Source organism: Hyla sarda, chromosome 12, assembly GCF_029499605.1.
Source record: "Hyla sarda isolate aHylSar1 chromosome 12, aHylSar1.hap1, whole genome shotgun sequence".
NCBI lineage: Eukaryota > Metazoa > Chordata > Amphibia > Anura > Hylidae > Hyla > Hyla sarda.
The window spans coordinates 37516766-37542448 of record NC_079200.1 but is presented as its reverse complement, the minus strand read 5'-3'; the positions used below and the strand labels follow the sequence as shown (position 1 = coordinate 37542448).

At 42.2% G+C, this 25683-nt stretch overlaps 2 protein-coding genes across 2 annotated transcripts in view; one reads left to right on the top strand and one right to left on the bottom strand.

Moving 5' to 3' along the window:
• Positions 1 to 1200: 1200 nt before the first annotated feature.
• Positions 1201 to 21698, top strand: LOC130297084 (all-trans-retinol 13,14-reductase-like). The gene is made up of 12 exons (XM_056549320.1): positions 1201 to 1245; positions 1450 to 1645; positions 4676 to 4858; positions 4989 to 5218; positions 6553 to 6748; positions 12004 to 12198; positions 12534 to 12653; positions 12851 to 12989; positions 16592 to 16701; positions 17462 to 17628; positions 18853 to 19012; positions 21513 to 21698. The coding sequence occupies exons 2-12, from the start codon at positions 1483 to 1485 to the stop codon at positions 21656 to 21658; spliced, it is 1809 nt and encodes a 602-aa protein (XP_056405295.1). The 5' UTR covers positions 1201 to 1245; positions 1450 to 1482; the 3' UTR covers positions 21659 to 21698.
• A 2231-nt stretch (positions 21699 to 23929) lies between these two features.
• TMEM92 (transmembrane protein 92) overlaps positions 23930 to 25683 on the bottom strand; it is a 39852-nt gene continuing 38098 nt past the window's right edge. Inside the window, exons 4-5 of the mRNA XM_056549322.1 lie at positions 25278 to 25428; positions 23930 to 24580 (exon numbers count right to left, since the gene is read on the bottom strand). Of these exons, the coding sequence (XP_056405297.1) occupies positions 24467 to 24580; positions 25278 to 25428 (265 nt within the window). The 3' untranslated portion in view covers positions 23930 to 24466. The remainder of the gene's footprint in view (positions 24581 to 25277; positions 25429 to 25683) is intronic.

The window sequence follows — 25683 nt, the reverse complement described above, 5'->3', positions numbered from 1 at the left end:
ATATATCAGGACGGGATATGAAGTCAAAAGCTTCCTCTGTTGATTTTCCTCCATAGGATAGGTGATTTAACCCTTACTCATCCCTATTTGCCAGTGTCAGGGTTTTTTGTTTAAAGTCCCATACAAGTCTATGGGAAATATATGTTACGGCATAACTTTCAAACGGCTGGAGATATTTCGATAATACTTAATCACATGTTACTTATATGTCCACTTAAAATATAGGATAGTTATTTTAACCCTTACATACTCCCATTTGTGAGGGTCGGGGTTTTTGTTTAAAGTCCCATGCAAATCAATGGGAAATGTATGTTCCCCCATAACTTCCGTACGGCTGTAGATATTTCAATAATACCTGGTACACATATTACTTATATGTCAAATAAAAAGATATGATAGTTAAATTAACCCTTATCTACACCCTTACATACATGATGGGTCTTTGTTTCAAGTCACATGCGAGTATATGGGACTTCCAGTACCTTACTCCACAAGCTCCGCTCTTCATCTCCTGGTGAATGTGTCAATCCGGCTTACAAGCTACACCCCATCTCACAAAGAGAGGAGGTCGGGATAGGAGGTCGAGATATGAGGATGGGATATGAGGTCGGGATATGAGGACAGTATATGAGGTCGAGATAGGAGGACGGGATAGGAGGTCGGGATATGATAACGGGATATGAGGTCGAGATATGAGGACGGGATATGAGGTTGAGATATGAGGACAGAATATGAGCACGGGATAGGCGGTCGGGATTTGAGGTCGAGATATGAGGACGGCATATGAGGACAGGATACTGTACTGTACTGGTAGTGTGACTGGCACTGTTATTATCTGTACATTATGGCTGTATATACTATCCAATGACAGTATGACTGGTATTGTTATTTGGACACTATAGATGGAAAACATATGTGGGCAGTCTGTCTGAAACTATTATTTATATGTTATCACTGATACTGGTATATGGACAGTGTGGATTGTACAATTATTTGGACACTTACTGGCACTATAATTTGGACACCATTGGTGGTACTGTTATATGCCTATGAATGCAGTTGATGTATTGGTAATATTTTTGGATTAGAAGCTTCTATAACAGTGATTAGCGATGCAATCCTTCTCTTGGAGTTAGATAACAAGGAACCTTTGTACTGTGTTGTTCTAAAACCTTTAGTAGCAGGTTCATTATATTGTTGCCTGTGTTCGCTGGCTTTCTATGACTTTCTGCTGAAGTCTGGGTTGTATGTATATAGATTTACCCCATCCATGCACTGCGAATGAATATGAGCTGTCTGTATATTAGGTTTATGTGAGTGTGTACTAGGTGTGAATATTGTATGTATTGACTGTACAGTGTGTACTGCCTGCCTGTGTGTTCTGTGTATTGGGCACCTGACTGCTATAGTAATATCTATATATTTATCCATCTGTTTTTCTATCCAAAGTTTCCATTGTCTTTGTAACGCATTGCTCCAGTGATGTTACTATGGATCTTGCCTCCCTTGCTCTTGTCTATTGTGCTTTTCTATTTCTACCTGCGGTTGTATTATGGATGGGGGAGCCTCTTTAGAGAAGATTGTATTCAGCCCCCAAGACCTCTAGTCACTGACAAGAGAACTAGGGACAAGGTTCTTAAACAAGGTAAGTGACTATAACATCCTATATTCAATGCTTGTCAGAAATGCAACAAAGGATAACACCTTTGCGTTCCTGTGATGCATATTTATGACTTTAATCCTGGACATCCCCTTTAAGGACTATATGTGACTTAGGAGGTTCCTTAAAGGACATTTGGTAGGTTGAATCTTATTTCGGTTTCTGTGGAAAAATATGGACTGGTGTCTTTTGTTGTGAATTTACATATGACCATAAGGGTAACTTAAAGGGGAACTCCGGTGGAAAACATATTTTTTTTAAATCAACTGGTGACAGAAAGTTTAACAGATTTGTATATTTATTCTATTTAAAAATCATAATCCTTCCAGTACTTATGAGGTGCTGTATGCTCCAGAAGAAGTTCTTTTCTTTTTGAATTCCTTTTCTGTCTGGCCACAGTGCTCTCTGCTGACACCTCTGAGCATGTCAAGAACTGTCCAGAGAAGGAACGAATCCGAATAGTAAACCTCTCTTGCTCTGAAACAGTTCCTGACATGGACAGAGGTGTCAGCAGAGAGCACTGTGGTCAGATAGAAAAGAAATTCAAAAAGAAAAGAACTTTCTCTGTAGTATACAGCAGCTGATAAGTACTGAAAGGATTAAGATTTTTAAATAGAAGTAATTTACAAATCTGTTTAACTTTCTAGCACCAGTTGATTTAAAAAAAAAATTTCCACCGGAGTACCCCTTTAAAACTTCTGTTAAATGGATCAAACGACTGGTCTTGATGGACCTTGTGGGCTCACCATGTTCAAGGGCTTAGGTGCACCTGCCTCCTGAGTACCCCTCATAGTCATGCATCCGATGGCAATGGACATCCAAACATATCACATTAGATGAGGATGTTAGCACATAGGTGTATGGGAGGTATATGAGATATGTGTTAAGACATAACTGGATCTGCAAGTGTTATGAAAAGTGGTGAGCAACAATATTTGAAGCAAAGACAATTTCATATTTCTTCAAGAAAACCATGCCAACAAACGTACACTGTATCAACCTGTTGGTTAATATTAGGTTATGGAGAATAGAGAATGTTCATACTTATCAATACCTGTATCAGTCCCTGGCAAATTCAGCAAGTTCAGCCAACGTATATCTTATGTGTATGGGGATAAAACAATTATATATGGCTAGGGGTGGTGTAAAAAATAAAGAGAAGCAATACTCTACCATAGAGTATACAATTGCTGCTCTGATGCTTCTGGTCCCCACTAGTCACTGCTTCTCCCGTATGTGTGTGTGTGTGTATATATATATATATATATATATATATATATATATATATATATATAATGTTAGTCCACCCCTCACATTTTTCATTTTTGTAAATGTTTTCTCATATATTTACATGTGACAACACTGAAGAAATGACCCCCTGCTGCAATGTAAAGTAGTGAGTGCACAGAGTGTATAACAGTGTTTAATGTTGTGTCCCCTCAAAATAACTCAACACACAGCCATTAATGTTTAGACCTTGGCAAAAGTGAAATGTCCAAATTGGGCCCAAAGTGTCAATATTTTGTGTGACCACCATAATTTTCCAGCACTGCCTTAAGATTCTTGGGCATGGAGGTCACCAGAGCTTCACTGGAGTCTCTTCCTTTCCACCATGACAACATCAAAGAGCCGGTGGATTTTAGAGATCTTGTGGTCCTCCACCTTCCATTTGAAGATGCCCCACAGATGTTCAGTAGAGTTTAGGTCTGAAGACATGCTTGGTCAGTCCATCAACTTTACCCTCAGCTACTTTAGCATGGCAGTGGTCATCTTGGAGGTGTTTGTTTTTTTTATCATGTTGGAATACTGCCCTGCAGATTAGTCTCCGAAGGGAGGGGATCATGTTCCGTTTCAGTATGTCACAGTACTTGTTGGCGTTTATGGTTTACTCAATAAATTGTAGCTCCCCAGACGAGGCCCACACCATGACACTCCCAACATCATGCTTGACTGTAGGCAAGATACACTTGTACTCCTCACCTAGTTGCCGCAACACACACTTGACACCATCTGAACCAAACAAGTTTATCTTGGTCTCATCGGACCACAGGACATGGTTCCAGTAATCCATGTCCTTAGTCTGCTTGTCTTCAGCAAACTGTCTGCAGGCTTTCTTGTGCTTTATCCTTAGTAGAGGCTTCCCTATGGGATGACAGCCATGCAGACCAATTTGATGCAGTGTGCGGCGTGTAGTCTGAGCCCTGACAAGTTGGCTCCTCACCCCACCCCTTTCGCCTCTGGCAGCACTGATAGGTCTATTTCTCAAAGACAACAGCCGGATATGACGCTATGCACCTGCATTTAATGTCTCTGATTGACCATGGCGAGGCCTTCTCTGAGTAAAACCTGCCCTTTGAAACCACTGTATTGTCTTTCTCAACATGCTGAAGCTCAGTTTCAGGGTCTTGGCAATCTTCTTATAGCCTATGCCATCTTTATGTAGAGTAACAATTCTTTTTTTGAGATCCTTAAAGAGTTCTTTGCCGGGAGATGCCATGTTGAACTTTTGTGTACACACTTTTGTTGCCAAGGTTTAAACATTAATGGTCGTGTGTTGAGTTGTTTTGAGGGGACACAACATTAAACACTGTTAGGCTGTGTTTCCACTTGTTTTTTTTTTTTGTTTTTTTTTGTAAAGCTGCCCCTGTGGTTTTTCAGCCAAAGCCAGAAGTGCATTCAAAAGGAATGAGAAATATAAAGGAAGGACGTATACTTCTCCTTCATGCTGGATCCACTACTGGCTTTGGCTCAAAAACTGCAACTAGAAACCTACCGAGTGGAAACGTAGCCCTATACAGGCTGTAGACTCACTACTTGGAAGTAGATGGTCATTTCTTCAGTGTTTTCACATTACAGATGGAATAAAATATTTAGAAAAATGTGAGGGGTAGACTCTCTCTACCTCTCAGGATGAGTAAATAAAGACAAGATCAGATTAGGTACCAGAGCCCATTATACTGTGAATCATTTATTTATAGTATTTGTGTATTTCATTTTCTCTTTTATTTGGTGCAGGATTTTCTCAGGACAAAATCCCACCTAACCTGGATGCTCTTGTTATTGGAAGTGGTGTTGGGGGGCTCTCAGCAGCTTCTGCACTTGCGAAAGCTGGGAAAAGAGTCCTTGTTTTAGAGCAACATGATCAAGCAGGAGGTAGTTGTCACACATTCCAAGAGCATGGGTACGAATTTGACGTGGGTGAGTATTGTAATGGATAAATTATTGGGAAACGTATGTCTACAGCTGGAGAATCTTAACTTTTTGAACACTGACTTATGATAAGACCTATTTAGGCTTTCAGTTGACAACACTGTTTGTGATTGACCAGGTCTCCACTATGTTGGGCAGATGCATGAAGGAGGAATGTTTAGGGTGATCATGGACCAGTTAACAGATGGACAACTGCAATGGATCCGTCTGGGAAACCATTATGAGTCCATTATCATAGGACATAAGGTTTACAAAGTTTATGCTGGAAAATGTGAATATCCAGATGCTTTAAAGAAGCAGTTTCCAGGAGAAGAAGAAGCCATTGACAAATTTGTAACTTTGATGAAGGTGAGGACTCTTACATAACATTTACCCAGATAGCAGGACAACAGTAACTCAAATGTTACTCAAATGTTTATCTACCTTAAGGAGTTCAAAATGATAGATTCTGAAGGTCACTCTACAATGCTTTATCTTTCCTGTGTCATGACATTGAGCACCAATGAAGACCTTTTCAGGTGATTTTAACTAGTGGTGAAGGTGTCCAGATTTTCATCTACATCTGTTCACAGGCTGACCTATGTCGTTCATGTGCACTTGCCATAAATATAGGCCCTACAGCTGTTAGGGGCTTTGAAGGTTCTGAAACCTAGGTTTTCCTATTTTTCCTGGGTTGTGTAAAAATGTATTTGTACTACTTTCATATGAAGACACAGCAACTTTAGGAAATAAAGTACTTTGTCCTTTAAGGCAAGGTACTAGTAAAACTCAAAAAAATAGAATATTGTGCAAAAGTTGATTGTATTTCATTAATGCAACTTAAAGGGGTACTCTGCCCCTAGACATCTTATCCCCTATCCAAAGGATAGGGGATAAGATGTCAGATCGCCGCGGTCCCGCTGCTGAGGAGTCCTGGGATCCCCGCTGCGGACACCCCGCTCTCATTACAGCACAGAGCGAGTTCACTCTGTGCGTAATGACGGGCGATACGGGGAACGGAGCAGCGTGACGTCATTGCTCCGCCCCTCGTGACATCACGGCCCGTCCCCTTAATGCAAGTCTATGGGAGGTGTCGTGGCGGTCCTCCCATAGACTTGTATTGAAAGGGGTGGCCCGTGACGTCACGAGGGGCGGAGCCGTGATGTAACGATGCTCCGGCCCCTGTATTGCCCGTCATTACGTGCAGAGCGAACTCGCTCTGCGCAGTAATGATAGCGGGGTGCCGCAGTTGGGATCCCAGGGCTCCCCAGCAGCGGGACCGCGGCGATCTGACATCTTATCCCCTATCCTTTGTATAGGGGATAAGATGTCTAGGGGCGGAATACCCCTTTAAAAGGAAAGGAAGCATGAAGTGGAGGAGTTTCCCAGCACGGCAAGAGCCCCAGTAAGTGCAACCCAGCTCCTCTTTACCTAATGGCTGTCAGTCAAACAAACAGGGTAGGCTGATACAGGGTGGTGGGGGCAGTGATAAATAGGGCTCTTGCCGTACTGGGGAACACCCCCTAGAATGCCTAATGAATTGCCCTATCTAGCCTTGGGCTTATTTACACCCCTGTTCTTCTGATGACAGGAACACTTTAAGTGCCACATTGAGATCCATAACTGGGTTAGAATGAACCTAAAGTAATATTTTTTCATAGTTTTCCAATAATAACAATTTTATGTATGTTATATATCTACAGAAGGTGGCACGTCACGTACCACTGGTGGCAATGTTGAAGATCATGCCTCAGTATTTAGCCCTTCTTCTTGTGAAGTCTGGCCTCCTTCATCGACTGTCTTCAGTTTTCCACCTTGCAGAGTCCAATCACCAGGATGTGGTGGAAAGGCTAACTAGCAATACAGAGCTCCAGACCATGTTCAGCTACCTTTTCTATGGTTAGTGGAAATATCCGCACTGGCATATTGTGACTCTAATGTTGAGCTGAATGATGGGCTCTTTGAAGGTATATATCACTACCGCGGACATGACATGAACTTGACAATCAGATCAGTACTCTCCTGAGTTAACCCCTTATCATATCTGTTACATTTCTTGTTTGGGGTTATCAGCTTTATATGATTGGTTTATCGGTTCTTAGTTGAGGCGACTGATAAAGCAATTAGCAAAAATGGAAAGAAAACTCTGTACCTAGAATCCAAAGGACAAGTACAACTTAGGGCTGACACATAAGATAATAGTATCAGGTCTTGAAGTTAACCTGTTAGATGCACACAGTTCAAGGAACTAAAATACACTTTCTATTTATGATATACTGTGCTTTGTCTACAAAGGTATAATTTGAAGCAGGGCCCCAATGCAACATTTCTGTAACATGCCCAACACATATCATGTGTCATTTTTAACACTGGTGTCTACTTATGTGGCAAATAGTGTTGAGCAGCATAGGCCATATTCGAATTCGCGATATTTCGCGAATATATGGATGAATATTCGTCATATATTCGCTAAATTCGCATATTCGTAATATTCATATATTTGAAAATTTGCATGTACGAAAATTAGCATATGCGAAAATTTGCATACACGAAAATTTGCATATGCGAAAATTAGAATATGCAAATTTTCCCATATGCAAAAATTTGCACGCCAGTCTCACACAGTAGTATTAGAGCCTTCTTTAGACCACACAAGCAGGAAGCAGAGAGGGATGATCACTGTGATGTGTACTGTGAAAATAAAAAAAAACAATATTCGTAATTACGAATATTTAGTGCTATATTCACGAATTCGCGAATATGTGATATTCGCGAATAAAATTCGCATTGCGAATATACGCGAGCAACACTAGTGGCAAAGGGGGCTTTGGGCTTCCCCAGGCATTCTGGTTCAGATCTATCTGCCCCCTCTTCATCCTCTTAAGCTATGCTCCAATTGGTGAGATATCTTGTATCCATAAGGTTTTATGCCCAGGGAAAACACAATATGATATTATGACAATATGACATTAGGTCAGTGATGGCCTGAACTTCGTTGTTGAAAGGATGGAAAGTTCCCTAAACTCTTAAGGTAGCCATACACATTAGATAGTGGCTGGTTTCTTTGGCTGACAGCTTTCTCTTCATATACCTCAATACATTGGCTCGAATAAGCAGATGTGTTTTTAGTGTAGAGGGATAGGTAAACCTCTGCCTGACACCTCCTGCTGGTAGTGATTTATCTCCTCTGAGAACAAAAGGAACAGGTATATTGAAATCCAACTGCCTGATCCTTCTCTTCACATCATAATACACTAGTGGTCGACTGATCCTTTTAAAATCAGTGCAACTGGCAGGCAATATTCCAATGTGTATGATCAGTTTTTTTTTAATGTATAACCAAGTGGTAATATCAGGGGCATCACCTTTGGTCCTTGAAGTCCATCAGAGTAGCTTTCAGATGGACACTCATTCGAGTAAATACCCCAGAATCCCCCCATTTCCCACCAATCTCTAATATATGTGGGCTTCCAACATGTTGCCACCCCTGACATTTTTAAAGAAAATGAAGTATATCTCATAGAAAAGGATTGCAGTAACACATGTTTTGCTATACACATGTTTATTCCCTTTGTGTGTATTGGAACTAAGCCAAAAAAGGGAGGAAAAAAAGCAAATTGGACATAATGTCACCAAACTCCAAAAATGGTCTGGACAAAAATTACTTCTAGACCCAGTCAATGGCTCAAAGGACACCGTCTGCCATGGAAACAAAGTATAGAATAGTACAATGCACAAATAGCTATTACAGTATGATTTGTATATTTTATTATAGCGGTTATGGAGTTAATATTCTGTTCATTCCTCTCCTTTCACACCTATTTCATCTTCTGTTTTGCCTGAATGTAGCTTCTGGGTAATCCATTAACTTTTAGTAATTAGTTTATTGATGTACCGATTACATGTCTGATAAACCAATTATGAACAAGACGCATGACCTGCATTGCAGAGTACAAAGACTAGGCAAGGTCTATTAACTTGGTAACAATGTAGGGAGGGGATGGTGGGGCATATGCCCTGGGTGTCAAGGTGGGGGGGGGGGGTCATTGGTGCTCTCCAAGGTGGTTAAAGTGGGGTTACAAATTTTGGGAGGCCTTTTCTCCAATTACCCCTTGTGAAAATGAAAAAGTTGGGGCAACACCAGCCACAGATTACTACCTATGGGGGCTACTACTATTAATACCTAAGGGGGCTGCTGGCTATTACTACCTACAGGGGCTACTGATTAGTACCTGAGGGGGATACTGATTAATACCTTAAGGGGATACTGCTATTACTACCTAAGGGGGCTACTGATTACTAACTATGGGGGCAACTGATTACTACCTAAGGGGGCTGCTGGCTATTACTAGCTAAGGGGGCTACTGTTAATACTACCTCAGGGGGGTGCTGGCTATTACTACCTAAGGGGGCTACTGATTAATACCTGAAGGGGCTACTGCTATGACTACCTAAGGGGGCGGCTGACTATTACTACCTAAGGGGGCTACTGATTACTACCTAAGGGGGCTACTGATTACTACCTTAGGGGGCTGCTGGCTATTCCTATCTAAGGGGGCTACTGTTAATACTACCTCAAGGGGTGCTGGCTAATACTACATAAGGGAGCTACTGAATACTACCTAAGGGGGCTACTAATTACTACCTAAGGGGGGTGCTGGCTATTACTACCTAAGGGGCTACTGATTACTATCTAAAGGGGCTACTGCTATTACAACCTAAGGGGGTTACTCATTACTGCCTAATGGGGCGACTGTTATTACTGCCTAACGGGGCTACTGATTACTATCTAAAGGGGCTACTGCTATTACAACCTAAGGGGGTTACTCATTACTGCCTAATGGGGCGACTGTTATTACTGCCTAACGGGGCTACTGATTACTACCTAAAGGGGCTACTGCTATTACTACCTAAGGAGGCTGCTGGCTATTACTACCCAAGCGGGCTACTGATTACTACCTATGGGGCCTACTATTTACCACCAAAGGGGCTGCTGGCTATTACTAGCTAAGGGGGAAACTGATTACTACCTGAGGGGGCTACTAATTACTTCCTAAGGGGGCTACTGCTAATACTACATAAGGGTGCTGCTTCTATTACTACCTAAAAGGGGCTGCCACTACTATTACCTAAAGGGGGCTGCTGGCAACACCTACATAAAGGGGGTCTGCTACTACTTCTTAAAAGGGGGGCTGCTACTATATATGGGGGGACTGCAACTATATACAGGGGGACCTACCTACAGGGAGTAACCCCTACTTATAGGGGGCTGCTACTGCATACAGGGAGTAACTATCTACAGGGGGCAGCTATCTACATAGGGACCTACCTACAGGTGGGGACTCCCTACTATGGGCACCTGTGTAATGTGGGAAACTATGTGAAGGGATCTGTCTACTTTCTGGAGCGAACTAACTACCTAATGGGTGGGGGACGGACCTACCTACTCTTCCCCAATTCACTTATCTAGCCACTTTTATTACTGTATAGAGTGTTATAGGTGCAGGAAAAGTCTGCGGCCTAAAATTTTGTCTGGCAAGTCCTATGGAGATAAGTTGTGAAAGGAAGAAATCGTCACAACGATTTGGGCCGGAAGGAGAAGAAAAAAGGAAAATGAACGACTGCGATCAGAGAAGACATCACCTGATGTTACTGTATGTCATCACTTGTATGGTCTGCAGAGTCTGTGTAGAGCTAATATCTACCACTATATGGTCACTGTATGGGGGGAATATTTCCTCCTAGTATACTAGTATTATTGGTAATGTTGGTCTCAGTGTACAGGATTTGGTCAGTAACAGAATAATGGTAATATGTATGGTGATAATATTCCTCCTTGTATACTGGTATTATTGTTAATATTGGACTCAGTGTTCAAGATTTGGTCAGTAACAGTATGATGGCAATATGTACGGTGCTTATATTCCTCCTTCCTTTCTCATTGAACTAAAGGGCTCTTGTTTTTCTTGCCCTGTGGTTAATTTTTTTTTTATAGATGATTGGGTATATAGCCGTCAGGCTATGTTGGGGGGGGGGGGGGGGAGCGCGGCTTTGAGCTGTGTAAGGGGCCCCAAAGTCTCTGATGGCAGCCCTTAATTAGAAATTAAGATTTATTAAAACATACTTTCTTTCAGGTGTGACATTATTCCAAGATCCAAAGTATAGGTGATAACTAGCTTATAGACAGGGGCCCAACCACTGGGAGAACAGAGACCAAATGTTGGCCAAATGGAATAAAATGGCAGGGCACAAGTTTGACCACAACTCCTTTCGTTCTCTATGGAACTTCTGAAGAAAATCCAATGCTGAACTTAGATAAGTTCAGAAGTACTACAGACAGTGGATGAAGTGAATGCTCCATGTTTCATAATTGATGGGTTTGTTAGCAATTCCCCCCGATCTCACCACCACCACCAATACGCTAGTTATCACCTTTGCTATACAGAGGAGATAACGTTTAAGTTTGGGATAACTTATTTAAAGGCAAAACTGATCACTATGTCATACCTAGTGCAGAACTTCCAACTTATTGAGAAAGAAACTCACTCACCCCTTCAGTCAGGTTTAGCGCACTCATGGTACATGCTGTCCAATGCCTATTAAGTACTTGAATGTTCTCCCCGTCTTCACTTTTGTTTCCATGTTTCTTACACTACTTTGGGATCATTTTCAACCTTGTGGTATTGCTACTATTCATCTTATTGATCATTATTGTCTGTGAAATCTCCCTAACCAATCAGTACTCAGCAAATGGATGACTTTTACATTTTGAAATAGTTTTCTTCCTTTTGGAGAAGAGCTAATTTGCATATCCACCCACCCACTACGACGCACTGCCTCATATAAGGTCCATGTGCCAATTCAATGGGTATCAGCCGCACCTTCAGTAGCCTTCTTTTGTAGTCTGATATGAGGTAGCTAACTGATTCACTAGATAGAGTATCAAACTAATATATCTATTTAACCAATCTCTTTGACTACATGATTATGCCTAGTAAAGGGATAACATAGCTTTCAATATTTAGGCCTTATCCAGGGACCTCCCTGAAAATGCCTAGAAATGCCAATTAAATGCCCAGGAACCCTCAAATTTCTGTGGGTGGCCCATTCTTTTTGCAGCTGTGCTAAACTTAAGAACTTTACTTTATTTACAGGCGTCCCTCCCAATGACTCGAGCTTCATGATCAATGCCCTTCTTCTCCATCATTACAAAAGAGGAGCCTGGTATCCTCGAGGAGGGAGCAGTGAAATTGCCTTCCATATGATTCCTGTTATAGAGCGTGCTGGAGGCAAGGTTCTTGTAAGGGCCCCTGTTACACGAATCTTGTTAGACAATGGAATAGCCACAGGTAAGCAATGAAGGACAATCAAATGAATAGATGAAGTTGAACATTAGAGGTAGAGCGCCAAAAGGAAGGGATTTAGGATATAGTCCAATTATGAGGTCTGTAGGCTGTGGAGTATAAAGGTTGAAGCTTCTAGGCATAAATGGATCCACCATATAAAGATGCCAATGATGTTGTGTGCTGCCATACTGGATGACATCATGTTAATATGTGTGTATATGATCAAATGGTTAATTATAGTGAGTCTATATATTCTTAACATGGTTACAATGCTGAATATAGAGGTTAAGGATGTAAACAGTGAATGGCTTTAAAAAAAATCGACATTTTGTCTATAGGGGTTGCTGTACAACATAAAGACAAGGAAATATGTATTCATGCTCCTGTGGTCATATCAGATGCTGGCTTGTTTAATACCTTTGAGCAACTTCTACCTCCTGCAGTTAGGAATACACCAGGTAGGTTGTAACCATGTAGAATTGCCATGTATTTTTTTTTCTAATAGAAGATTCTTATAATTAACCTCAAGGAAATATATCACAATATTGAAAATAACTTTTCTTATAATTGTACAAATCTCAGTTTTATATAGATGATAACTTTTGATAGAAGTGTTTTTAGATAATCAACTATCTGTTCTTCTCTTCCACCCTAGAAGTGGAGTGCCTCTTGTCTAATCTGCAGTATGGGATGGGATGCTTCCTAGTCTTTGTAGGCATACAGGGGATGAGTGATGAGCTGGGACTGAAGTCTACCAACCTCTGGATCTACTCAGAGAGTGACCTCAACAGCATGTGAGTCTTGGTTGGAAAAACTGTCCCTTTCGGCAATTGTGACACTTTTTTATACCTGAAACCTTAAAGGAGAACTATTGAGCAGAAAAAGTTATCCCCTATTCAAAGGATAGGGGATAAGTTTTAGATTGTGGGGGGGTTCGACCGCTAGGACACACCGTGTTCTCCTGCATGGGGCCCTGGCTCTCCCCAGGAACAAGAGAGTGTTGACCCCTGCACTAAGCGGCGGCCTCCATGCCCGCTCCATGTATCCCTATGGGAGAGTTGTTCGGCTACCTCCGGCTCTCCCATAGAGATACATGGATAAGGCAGGATCCTGTGAGCCGGGGGGAGACAGGGTCCCGTGCAGGAGATCGTGGAGGGTTCAAGCGATCTAAAACCATCTTAAACAGATGTAACAAGTGTTCAATGCAATGAAGGAGTAGAAAAAATCGGCACTCACCAGTCTTCTCCAAAGTTATCTTCTTTATTGAAAAATACTCACAACATGAAATGCAGTAGGGGAGAGGGATCGGTGCAGGGGGGGTAAGTAGTAGGCGACAGATTCTGTTTCGCTCGTTACATGAGCATCATCTGGCCATGTCTACCTGGAATTCTGTGCTGCTTCTTATACAGGTGAGCGGCCAATCGCAGAAGCTCTGGACCGCCCTCCTTACCTGATGTACCTGGCGAGTCCTCGTTAGAGTCTCGTCATTGGCTAATCGTCGCCATTTTGTGAGTGCGTCAGTAGAAGCTAGCATTAACAATAGAAATTTGTTTAAAAAAGTGTGCAAGTTAAAAACTAAATAGTTTAAAAACAGGGCGCATAATCTACCTTCTCATTGAGGCCAAGAGGACCTGCTGCTGCTGTCTGAATGATCCAATACGTTTCTCTTTGCAATAGATATAGGTCTAGGCTGATCCCCGGTTTTGGTTTAACTCTTTCTATTCCAGAGAATTTAAGGTGGTCCAGTTGTCCCCTGTGGGTCTCCATCATATGGCTATAAGACATGGCGCTCCTTTTAAAGTGCGAAAGAAAAATAGGTGTTCCCTAATCCGAGCGCACAGCTGTCTTATCGTTTTGCCAATATAATAGAACCCACAGGGGCAGTAAATGACATATACTACGAATTTAGTTCTGCACGTAATTAAGTCTGACACTATGTGTGTAATAGCACCTAGTCTCATCGTTTTTAGAGTCAAAAGCAAGATTAATTTTGTTCATTTCATTTAAATGAAGTGAACAAAATGAATCTTGCTTTTACATCACAATTCAGTGGTTTATCCATTGAGTTTCTGGATGTTAAATTGTCAGTCAATGGTAATAGGATACTGAGTGAGGGGTATAGAAAAGAAATGGCCAGGAACACCCTTCTTCACTATTATAGCTCTCATCCAGCATCAGTGAAGAAGGGTATTCCCTATGGGCAATATATTCGCCTGAAACATAACAATGCATTAGAAGAGACATTCAATAAACAAGCTGACGATCTACAAAATAGACTTATAGAGAGACAGTATCCAATACAACTAAAACAAAAAGGTAGAAGAAGAGCAACAGAGATGAAAAGAGTCAATTTATTAAAAAAATAAAAATAAGAACAAGATGTACTTAACTGAGCAGAGACGTTTCACATTTACATTTCAGAACACCTCTTTAAATAGAACTATAGAACAGGCAATAAGACGCAACTGGCATATAATAGAAAGTGATGTAGAATTAAAAGAAATCGCAAGTAAGAAGCCACTAGTCTCATATAGGAAGAATAGAACTATAGGTGATACCCTAAAGAAACAAGAAAAAGCAAAGAATAATGCAGAGAGTACATGGCTGGAGAAATTTACCCCGAAAGGAAATTATGCATGCAAGTCATGTAGTTTCTGGAAATACAATGCTGAGCTAAAAACGATGAGACTAGGTGCTATTACACACATAGTGTCAGACTTAATTACGTGCAGAACTAAATTCGTAGTATATGTCATTTACTGCCCCTGTGGGTTCTATTATATTGGCAAAACGATAAGACAGCTGTGCGCTCGGATTAGGGAACACCTATATTCCTTTTGCACTTTAAAAGGAGCGCCACGTCTTATAGCCCATATGATGGAGACCCACAGGGGACAACTGGACCACCTTAAATTCTCTGGAATAGAAAGAGTTAAACCAAAACCGGGGATCAGCCTAGACCAATATCTATTGCAAAGAGAAACGTATTGGATCATTCAGACAGCAGCAGCAGGTCCTCTTGGCCTCAATGAGAAGGTAGATTATGCGCCCTGTTTTTAAACTATTTAGTTTTTAACGTGCACACTTTTTTAACAAATTTCTATTGTTAATGCTAGCTTCTACTGACGCACTCACAAAATGGCGACGATTAGCCAATGACGAGACTCTAACAAGGACTCGCCAGGTACGTCAGGTAAGGAGGGTGGTCCAGAGCTTCTGCGATTGGCCGCTCACCTGTACAAGAAGCAGCACAGAATTCCAGGTAGACATGGCCGGATGATGCTCATGTAACGAGCGAAGCAGAATCTGTCACCTACTACTTACCCCCCCCCCCTGCACCGATCCCTCTCCCCGACTGCATTTCATGTTGTGAGTATTTTTCAATAAAGAAGACTGGTGAGTGCCGATTATTTGTACTCCTTCATTGCATTGAAGACTTGTATCTTGCTATCATATCAGAGCACCACCACATCTCTATGGACTTTCCTAGTCGAGTGTCCGTCCAATAGTCCGGCTTGGCCAGGTGTAGCAGTGCTGAATATCACACCTTTGTTTTGTCTATTTGATGTAACAAGTGACCATCACCAGTCAATTTTTCTTGCATCTCATTCAAAAAATTAGGGGTTTTTGCAATATCTTTAAGGGTCACGCTTAACTTTCGTACATCTATCCTTTCCGCGAATATGCATGCTCAGATCAGCCAATCTGTCGACCTGTCTATCTGAATAGAAACAAGGGGGATAAGTCACTGCACGTCCCCTCTGGTAGAAGCTTGGCTTTTGAGGGAGTAAAGGATTTGATCATGTTGAAATGTATCATGCTGAAACATCATTCCCGATGTCTGCCAAGTCTTAGTAATCTCTGCACGGACTTGTATGTGGGAATGGAAGTTAACTACCTGTACAGTCACCCCAGCAATAATAGGGAAACAAAAAAAGACTTTGGGGGAGATTTATCAAAGGATTTAGACTGTTTTTTCTTGTCTAAATTTGTCGCACAGAAAGTCGCAGTCTAAATCTGTGCGACTTTTCTGCGACTTTTGCTCTAGAGGATTTTTAGAACATGATGCATGCAAGTCTATTTTAGACTGAAATGCATTGAAAAATGCATTGGTGCTGAATTTATCAAAAGCGACTTTTCAGCGACAAGTCGCATAGGCTGAAAGTACGCCGACATGTCAGACCATGTTGGAGCAGGTTTAAATATAGACTAAAGCATAGATCATGCAGTCTGTGCACAGAATTTATCAAGAGCCGTGCACCATTTGATAAATTAGGTGCACAATAGACCAGACTAACCCTCTGTAGTTTGGTCTATATTGATGCGGGACATAGACAACTTTGATAAATATCCCCCTTTATGTTTATAATTTTTATGCTTATGCATCTTTTTTCAGGATGGAGAAATTCTCAAGTTTGGATTTCGAGCAGGTATGCAAACAATTACCCCTGATGTTCATCACGTTTCCATCTGCTAAGGATCCCACTTACAGTCAGAGACATCCAGGTCAGAACCATGTAAAAGTATATCTTTTCAGAAATATAAAGATACTTATAAAAGAAAACCAGGCAAAGTTTAGACAGTGGCTAAAAATAAAGCCAGCCCTGGGAAAATACTACTGAGAAGACCACACAGGTCAGCAGAATCACAAGGGCAATAAATCTCCTTGTGGAGAGCCAGTTGAGGCTTAAAAGGGGTATTCTAGCCAAAACTATATATCTACTGGTCCATGGATGTGATGAATGTCAGGATCTGTGATGTAGCTTATAGAGTATGTACTGTAGTTGGTCAAATGGGGTTGAACCTGGAACTCCTTACTGATCACTGTATGACCATGGAGAAATGGAGTTAAAAAGGAGCTTATATGCTGCAACTGTAACTCTATGGGAGTAACAAAATCACCCGAGTGAGACCTCCACATGTTATATGTACAGCACATTTATTCCAACAAATAATAATGTAGGTGTCCAGTGGTGGGGTACACTTGCTGCCATGTTTGCCTTGTGATCACTGGAGAGTTCTGAAGCAGTTGTCACTTTTAGGGGTCAGACATTGACTTTAAGGGTAGTAACCTATAGCTAGTGCTTCAAAGATAATTGTCTTCCTTATGGAGGAGAGTTTTCTTCCAAAGGGAGCAACAGAAAAGCCTCACCAATATTCTGTACTATTTGCCCAGCCCAGAGATTTGCCCAGACAGTCATTGTTATGTCAATACCTATTTAATTTCAACTTCACAAAGCCTAAAATATTTCTACTTCCTTTGCAGGCCGATCATGTATGACCCTGCTGACCATGGCACCTTATAGTTGGTTCCAACAATGGAGTGGTCAAAAGCCACGCCACCGCGGAGATGAGTACCACAGTATGAAGATGAAATTGGCTGAGCATATGGTTGAAAGAGCAATAAAAGAATTTCAACAACTACAAGGCAAGGTACAGGCACACATTAGCCCAGAAGGAAACATGCACTGGAGGCTTCTTTAAAGAAACCATATTAGGCTCCTTTCACACTGCTGGTATGACCCGTCAAATACGGCCGGCAAACTCCCCTTTTTTTTTTTTGCAGTTTGATGGCCGTAATTTTGACGGTTCATAACGGCTAATAAAGGGTGGACCCCATTATAGTCAATGGGGTCCGTCAGGCGCCGTTATTTCAGTAAAGAAAATCTGGAGAAAAAGACGGTGCAAGTACTATTTTTTCTCCAGCTTTTCTCGATCCTAAAATAACGGGCTTCACACTTTACGGAGACAACCGGCAGTGTGAATGTAGCCTTATACTTGTTACTAAACAAAGGCAGCAAAGCATGGGACAGGGATTCTCGCTATCATGTTACTAAACCCTGTACTGGGTATAACACAGTGTATCACTTTTGCATGGACTGTTCCCTTAAAAAAAGCCTCCATTTCCCTTTTGGGATTCAGATATTGGGTGGGGTGCTAATTCCTTTTCTTGAGTTATTGAGAGCTTATGAGAATCATATAATGGTTTTGTTTACCATAATTATGCCTGATGAAGCGGTTTTCCGCGAAACGCGTTGCATTGTGGGTAATAAACCTTTTCTGCCTCACCTGAGTTCCATGCGCCCTGCTTGATCCTGAGTTTCTTGGAGGTCCTTTTTGTGTTTGTTTACCATAAGACTACTTTGTGGTTCCTTAAAGGGGTACTCCACTTCTAGACATCTTAACCCCTATCCAAAGGATAAGGGATAAGACATCTGATCACGGGGGTCCCGCCACTGGGGACCCCCGCGATTTCCCTGCTGTACCCGGCGTTCATTGGGTGCAGGGCCGGAGCACAGGAGGCTAGTGACATCACGGCCACGCACCCTCAATGCAAGTCTATGGGAGGGGGCGTGGTGGCTGTCACGTCCCCTCCCATAGACTTGCATTGCGGAGGCATGGTCGTGATGTCATGAGCGGGGCGTGACCGTGACGTCACGAGCCTCCGCCCCGCATCGCCAGTCATCCACCGTGCACCGGATGGCTGGGGTGCCACAGCCAAGATCCCTGGGGTCCCCAGCGCCAGGACCCTCACGATCAGACATCTTATCTCCTATCCTTTGGAAAGGAGATAAGATGTCTAGGGGCGGGGTACCCCTTTAAGTTTTATTTATATTGATATGCATGCATTTACTTTCTGCATTTGAATTTGCTTAGATTGAATACATAGAAGCTGCCACCCCAGTGAGTAATGAATTCTACCTACGAGCACCCAAGGGATCCATGTATGGTGCTGAGCAGAACTGCAGTAGATACCAGTGTGAGATTATTAGCAGAATGAGGTCACAGACTGTAGTGCCGGGATTATACCTGACAGGTGAGAAGCCATAGTTACATCATATTTGCACCTGCTTACCTCTGACAACAGATATTCTTGCTATAGGCGATGGGCAGTCTAGTCTATATGAGGCCCAATGTTTAAAAAAAAAAGGCAATATAGAATGTGGATAGCAAAAGAACATGGCAGGTCTCTTCTGGTTAATAGACGATGGGGATTGATGGGGAAGACCACCCTAAATTAAGCTCCTAGAACCCTGAGTGATCAGTTGTTGTTATTTAGTCCTAGATCGCCCACTGCAGGTTGACGGTAGTATTACATACTAGCTTTTTAAATGAATGTAATTAACGGGCTTGGCATACCAAGGAAAGACTTACTCTCTATCATGGCTTATGGAAATTCCCATTATAATGTTCATATAAATACCTCCTAATTTTGTAATCCCTATTTGTGAGATGCTTTCAGCCAACCCAGATAAGCACAGGAACACCTATAAAATAAACACTTTCGTATAAGCCCTGCCCCATTTGAGATCCATTTCACAGGGCAATTGTTTTAGAAAAACTGTCTGGTTGGAAGGTATGTGCTTTAAAGGGGTACTCCGGTGAAAACATGTTTTTCAAATTAACTTGTTCGAGAAAGTTAAACAGATTTGTAAATTATTTCTATTAAAAAATCTAAATCCTTCCAGTACTTATCAGCTGCTGTATGCTCCAGAGGAAGTTCTTTGTTAATGTTCTTTTCAGTCTGACCACAGTGCTCTCTGCTGACACCTCTGACCATGTCAGGAACTGTCAGGAGCAGGATAGGTTTGCTATTGGGATTTCCTCCTGCTCTGGACAGTTCCTTACATGGACAGAGGTGTCAGCAGAGAGCACTGTGGTCAGACAGAAAAGAACAACAACAAAGAACTCAACTTCCTCTGTAGTATACAGCAGCTGATAAGTACTGGAAGGATTACGAAAAAATAGTTTTCCACCGGAGTACCCCTTTAATGGAAATCTGTCAGCCAGTTCATTCAATACACTGGGTTATAGTGTGGGTGAACAGGAGTCCTTACAGGGGTCACTTAGTTTTGTTGCCGCCGATATGGAGTCACACGCCCCCTGAGCGTAGCGCTCTGTATGCAGAGTGCATGCGCTGAAGTTTTTACCCAGCTCTCATGTCCTAATGACGTGAGAGCTGTGCGTCGGGAGAGCCGCTCTACTCAGCGTAATTGCGCTTGCGCTGGTCCCTCGCTACTTGGAAGTTGGGCGTAGCAAGGGATTGGTGCATGCGTTGTTACACTGCGCAGAGCACTCTCCTGACGCACAGCTCTCACGTCATCAGGACATGAGGGCTGGGTAAAAACTTCAGCGCATGCGCTCTGCACTGTGCTCAGGGGGCGTGTGACTCCGCATCACTAGGACGTGTAGTTGAAGAAAATGCATATGCGAATAAGGGGGCGGGCTTAGGCACCTTCCTCCGGAAACCAAAGCTGCCGGCAGGGGACACATTGTCAGAACGCAACTGAGGAGGTGAATTATGGAACTTTAGAGGACGAAAACTCGGCGGTGACAAAAAACTAAAAATGTAGGTGACCCCTGTGTATTGGGTTTAGTGTGGGGGAACTGGCTGACAGTTTTCCTTTAAAGGGGTACTCTGCCCCTAGACATCTTATCTCCTATCCAAAGGATAGGGGATAAGATGTCAGATAACCAGGGTCCAACTGCTGGGGACCCCGGGATCCCCGCTGCGGCACCGCTCTATCATTACTGCACAGAGCGAGTTCACTTTGCTTGTAATGACGGGCGATACAGGGGCCGGAGAATCTTTAGGTCCCGACCCCGCCCCTCGTGACATCACGTCCCGCCCCCACAATACAAATGTATGGGAGGGGGCGTGGTGGTCATCACGCCCCCTGCCATAGACTTGCATTAAGGGGGCGGGCTGTGATGTCATGAGGGGCGGAGCCATGACATCACGCTGCTCCGTCCCCTGTATCGCCCGTCATTACGCACAGAGCGAACTCGCTCTGTGCAGTAATGATAGCGTGGTGCCGCAGCGGCGATCCTGGGGGTCCCCAACAGCGGGACCGCGGCGATCTGACATCTTATCCCCTATCATTTGGATAGTGGATAAGATGTCTAGGGGCGGAGTACCCCTTTAAGGTATATGGACAGACATCCCCTTTAAAATCGACAGTCATAAATTCCATGCAAGGGCCAATGACCCCCATCACTTCAAAAATAGAAACAGGAGCTCCAGCATCAATGTCTGCAAAATTTGATGGGCTTGATTCATTCAATGCCCAGTCCAAATTTAATTTCCTCCTATAGACCAGTGGTCTCCAACGTGCGGACCCACGGATGTTTCAAAACTACAACTCCCAGCATGCCCGGACAGCCAACGGCTGTCCGGGCATGCTGGGAGTTGTAGTTTTGCAACATCGGGAGGTCCGCAGGTTGGAGACCACTGTTATAGACTTTAACATGTACATAAGATAGTGTAAGCATGACCTAGGAGGACATTGTAATATTACAGGTCTTCTCTGTTACAGGGCAGGATGTCTTCAGCAGCGGGGTGGCAGGTGCGGTACATGGAGGTTTGCTGTGCGCCTCCGCTGTCCTCAATAAAATCCTGTACATCGACCTATTGATGCTGAAAAAGAGGCTAAAACGTCGCATAAGACAGAGGCTCTCATAGAGTGAACGGACTGGCGGAAATGGAGAGCGGTCCTCATCTGCCATTAGTCATAAAGGGACTCAAAATCAAAACTAGAACAAAATAAATATTTTTTAGTACAAAATATTCTTTCTGCTGTGCTCATGATATTGACAATGAAGATATGTGATAAATCACAGAATAAATACAAGTGTTCATATAAACATATATACAGTCTTCTAATCTAAAATCTACTTCCTTAAAAAAATAAAAATAAAGTTGCTGAGTTTACTATGGTCCTGAGTATCACAGTGACACCCCCAACAATAAAATAGAGATTCTCTATATATTATTACTTCATATATCTGGCATTCTGTGTTATCTAGTATTACCTCAGTATCCCTCAAATATAAATATTTTGTTTTTCCATAAGTTAACCCCTATATCTCCTCCTATTACTCCATATAACCTCTCCTATATCTCCTCCTATTACTCCATATAACCTCCCCTATATCTCCTCCTATTACTCCATATAACCTCTCCTATATCTCCTCCTATTACTCCATATAACCTCCCTATAACTCCTCCTATTACTCCATATAACCCCCCTATATCTCCTCCTATTACTCCATATAACCTCCACTATATCTCCTCCTATTACTCCATATAACCTCCCCTATATCTCCTCCTATTACTCCATATAACCTCCCTATAACTCCTCCTATTACTCCATATAACCTCCTCTATATCTCCTCCTAATACTCCATATTACCTCCCCTATATCTCCTCCTATTACTCCATATAACCTCCCTATATCTCCTCCTATTACTCCATATAATCTACCCTATATCTCCTCCTATTACTCCATATAACCTCTCCTATATCTCCTCCTATTACTCCATATAACCTCCCCTATATCTCCTCTATTACTCCATATAACCTCTCCTATATCTCCTCCTATTACTCCATATAACCTCCTCTATATCTCCTCCTAATACTCCATATTACCTCCCCTATATCTCCTCCTATTACTCCATATAACCTCTCCTATATCTCCTCCTATTACTCCATATAACCTCCCCTATATCTCCTCCTATTACTCCATATAACCTCTCCTATATCTCCTCCTATTACTCCATATAACCTCCTCTATATCTCCTCCTATTACTCCATATAACTTCTCCTATATCTCCTCCTATTACTGCATATAACCTCTCCTATATCTCCTCCTATTACTCCATATAACCTCCCCTATATCTCCTCCTATTACTCCATATAACCTCTCCTATATCTCCTCCTATTACTCCATATAACCTCCTCTATATCTCCTCCTATTACTCCATATAACCTCTCCTATATCTCCTCCTATTACTCCATATAACCTCCCCTATATCTCCTCCTATTACTCCATATAACCTCTCCTATATCTCCTCCTATTACTCCATATAACCTCTCCTATATCTCCTCCTATTACTCCATATAACCTCCTCTATATCTCCTCCTAATACTCCATATTACCTCCCCTATATCTCCTCCTATTACTCCATATAACCTCCTCTATATCTCCTCCTATAACTCCATATAACCTCCTCTATATCTCCTCCTAATACTCCATATTACCTCCCCTATATCTCCTCCTATTACTCCATATAACCTCCCTATATCTCCTCCTATTACACCATATAACCTCCTCTATACCTCCTCCTATTACTCCATATAACCTCTCCTATATCTCCTCCTATTACTCCATATAACCTCCTCTATATCTTCTCCCATTACTCCATATAACCTCTCCTATATCTCCTCCTATTACTCCATATAACCTCCCCTATATCTCCTCCTATTACTCCATATAACCTCCTCTATATCTCCTCCTATTACTCCATATAACCTCCCCTATATCTCCTCCTAATACTCCATATTACCTCCCCTATATCTCCTCCTATTACTCCATATAACCTCCTCTATATCTCCTCCTATTACTCCATATAACCTCCCCTATATCTCCTCCTATTACACCATATAACCTTCTCTATATCTACTCCTATTACTCCATATAACCTCCCCTATATCTCCTCCTATTACTCCATATAACCTCCCCTATATCTCCTCCTATTACTCCATATAACCTCTCCTATATCTCCTCCTATTACTCCATATAACCTCCCCTATACCTCCTCCTATTACTCCATATAACCTCCCCTATTTCTCCTCCTATTACTCCATATAACCTCCCCTATATCTCCTCCTATTACTCCATATAACCTCCCCTATATCTCCTCCTATTACTCCATATAACCTCCCCTATATCTCCTCCTATTACTCCATATAACCTCTCCTATATCTCCTCCTATTACTCCATATAACCTCTCCTATATCTCCTCCTATTACTCCATATAACCTCCCCTATATCTCCTCCTATTACTCCATATAATCTCCCCTATATCTCCTCCTATTACTCCATATAACCTCTCCTATATACTCCTATTATTCCATATAACCTCTCCTATATCTCCTCCTATTACTCCATATAACCTCCCCTATATCTCCTCCTATTATTCCATATAATCTCCCCTATATCTCCTCCTATTACTCCATATTACCTCTCCTATATCTCCTCCTATTACTCCATATAATCTCCCCTATATCTATTCCTAATTTTCCATATAACCTTCAATATTCTTCTCGTTACTAGTACTAGACTATGTCACTCTCTGGGTTCCTTCATGACGGTCTTCTTCTATTCCGCCTTCGTTCCGCCGTCCTCCATGTCGTAGCTCCACACATCCCTCCTACTGATCTGTGTGACTTCTGTGAGTAAACATTACTAGGATTCCACCATCTTTATCATCAGCTGTGAACCCCCAGAGCAGGAGTTGTGGGTTCTGGGATGTTTAGCATCACACTGCTGTAGGATGGTGGACTAGAGGTTGTGGGAGGGTAAAGGAATGGCTTGGCGGTAACCTATAGATATGAAAAAAAAAAAAAAAGATTTAGTGCTGAGACATTTCGTACATACATTAAGAAGAGTATATGAATCATATTGATCAGGTGATGGATCATTTATATGGGACAATGTTGGGGCAGAGTTTTCCTTTCCATTACTTTTTATTGATGGACTATCTACTCACATACAAAGAGAACAATGCTGGAACAATGCTCTCTACATTGTGTAGTGGCTCTGCTGGGTTACTAAAGTGAATGGCAGCAATACTGCAGTAACCCAGCAGAGCCACTCAGTGGCGCACTGACTAGGGAGGTCTCCCCAGGTGAGCTGTGACGTGGACTCCAGATTAGAGAGTGGACTTGGAAAGAGAAACAGCCAGGGATATACTTATTTATCTCTGATGCTCCTATAGACAGTGCATGGAGCACAAGCAGACCCCACCACTCCATGCAGGGGAGAGCAAGGGCACTGTTGTGGTAACTGTGGGGGTCCGACCACCCTGAACCCCCTCCTGTGGAATGAGGATAGGTTATAAAGTACTGGAGTACCCCTTTAATTGAGTCTTCACAAAAATGACACCACTCCTGTCCATGGGTTGAAGGTTACATTCACTGAAGTAAACAGGGCTGAGCTGCAATACCAGAGACAACCTGTGGATTTTTTTTAAGAAAGCAGTCATGTTTTTTTAAATCCTGGAAACCCTCTGTGACTTACCTCTTCGTATGGTGGTGGTGCACCCATATTTATGAGAGGTGTCTCCCGTGGTGATGGAGGTGTAGACCGAGTTCGGAATCGACAAACATTATTACAGATTCCACAAAGGCACAGGACTGAGAACACGATCAACATACAGATAAACAGCGGCCTGCAGAAACAAAAAACAAAGTGTGTATGGTGTATCTGGCACCAGCAAATAAAACACAAGCTAGTGAGGTATCTCCGTCCAATACCCATTTAATTTTTTGGTTTAAAATTCTGTACACTTTCATTTTATCAAATATATTGATTAATCATTAAATGTAATGGCAGATATATGTATGTACAGAGGTGTACACAAGGGGGCAGTTTAACAGTTTTAACTGCCCCTTGAGTTAGCTGTATGGTGGATTACTTGTGCCTG

Coding starts and splice junctions, on each gene's coding strand:
- LOC130297084 (XM_056549320.1), top strand. CDS start 1,483: ATGTTACTATGGATCTTGCCTCCCTTGCTCTTGTCTATTGTGCTTTTC. Junction 6,749..12,003: donor GTTCAGCTACCTTTTCTATG/GTTAGTGGAAAT, acceptor CTTTATTTACAG/GCGTCCCTCCCAATGACTCG. Junction 12,654..12,850: donor TGCAGTTAGGAATACACCAG/GTAGGTTGTAAC, acceptor CTTCCACCCTAG/AAGTGGAGTGCCTCTTGTCT.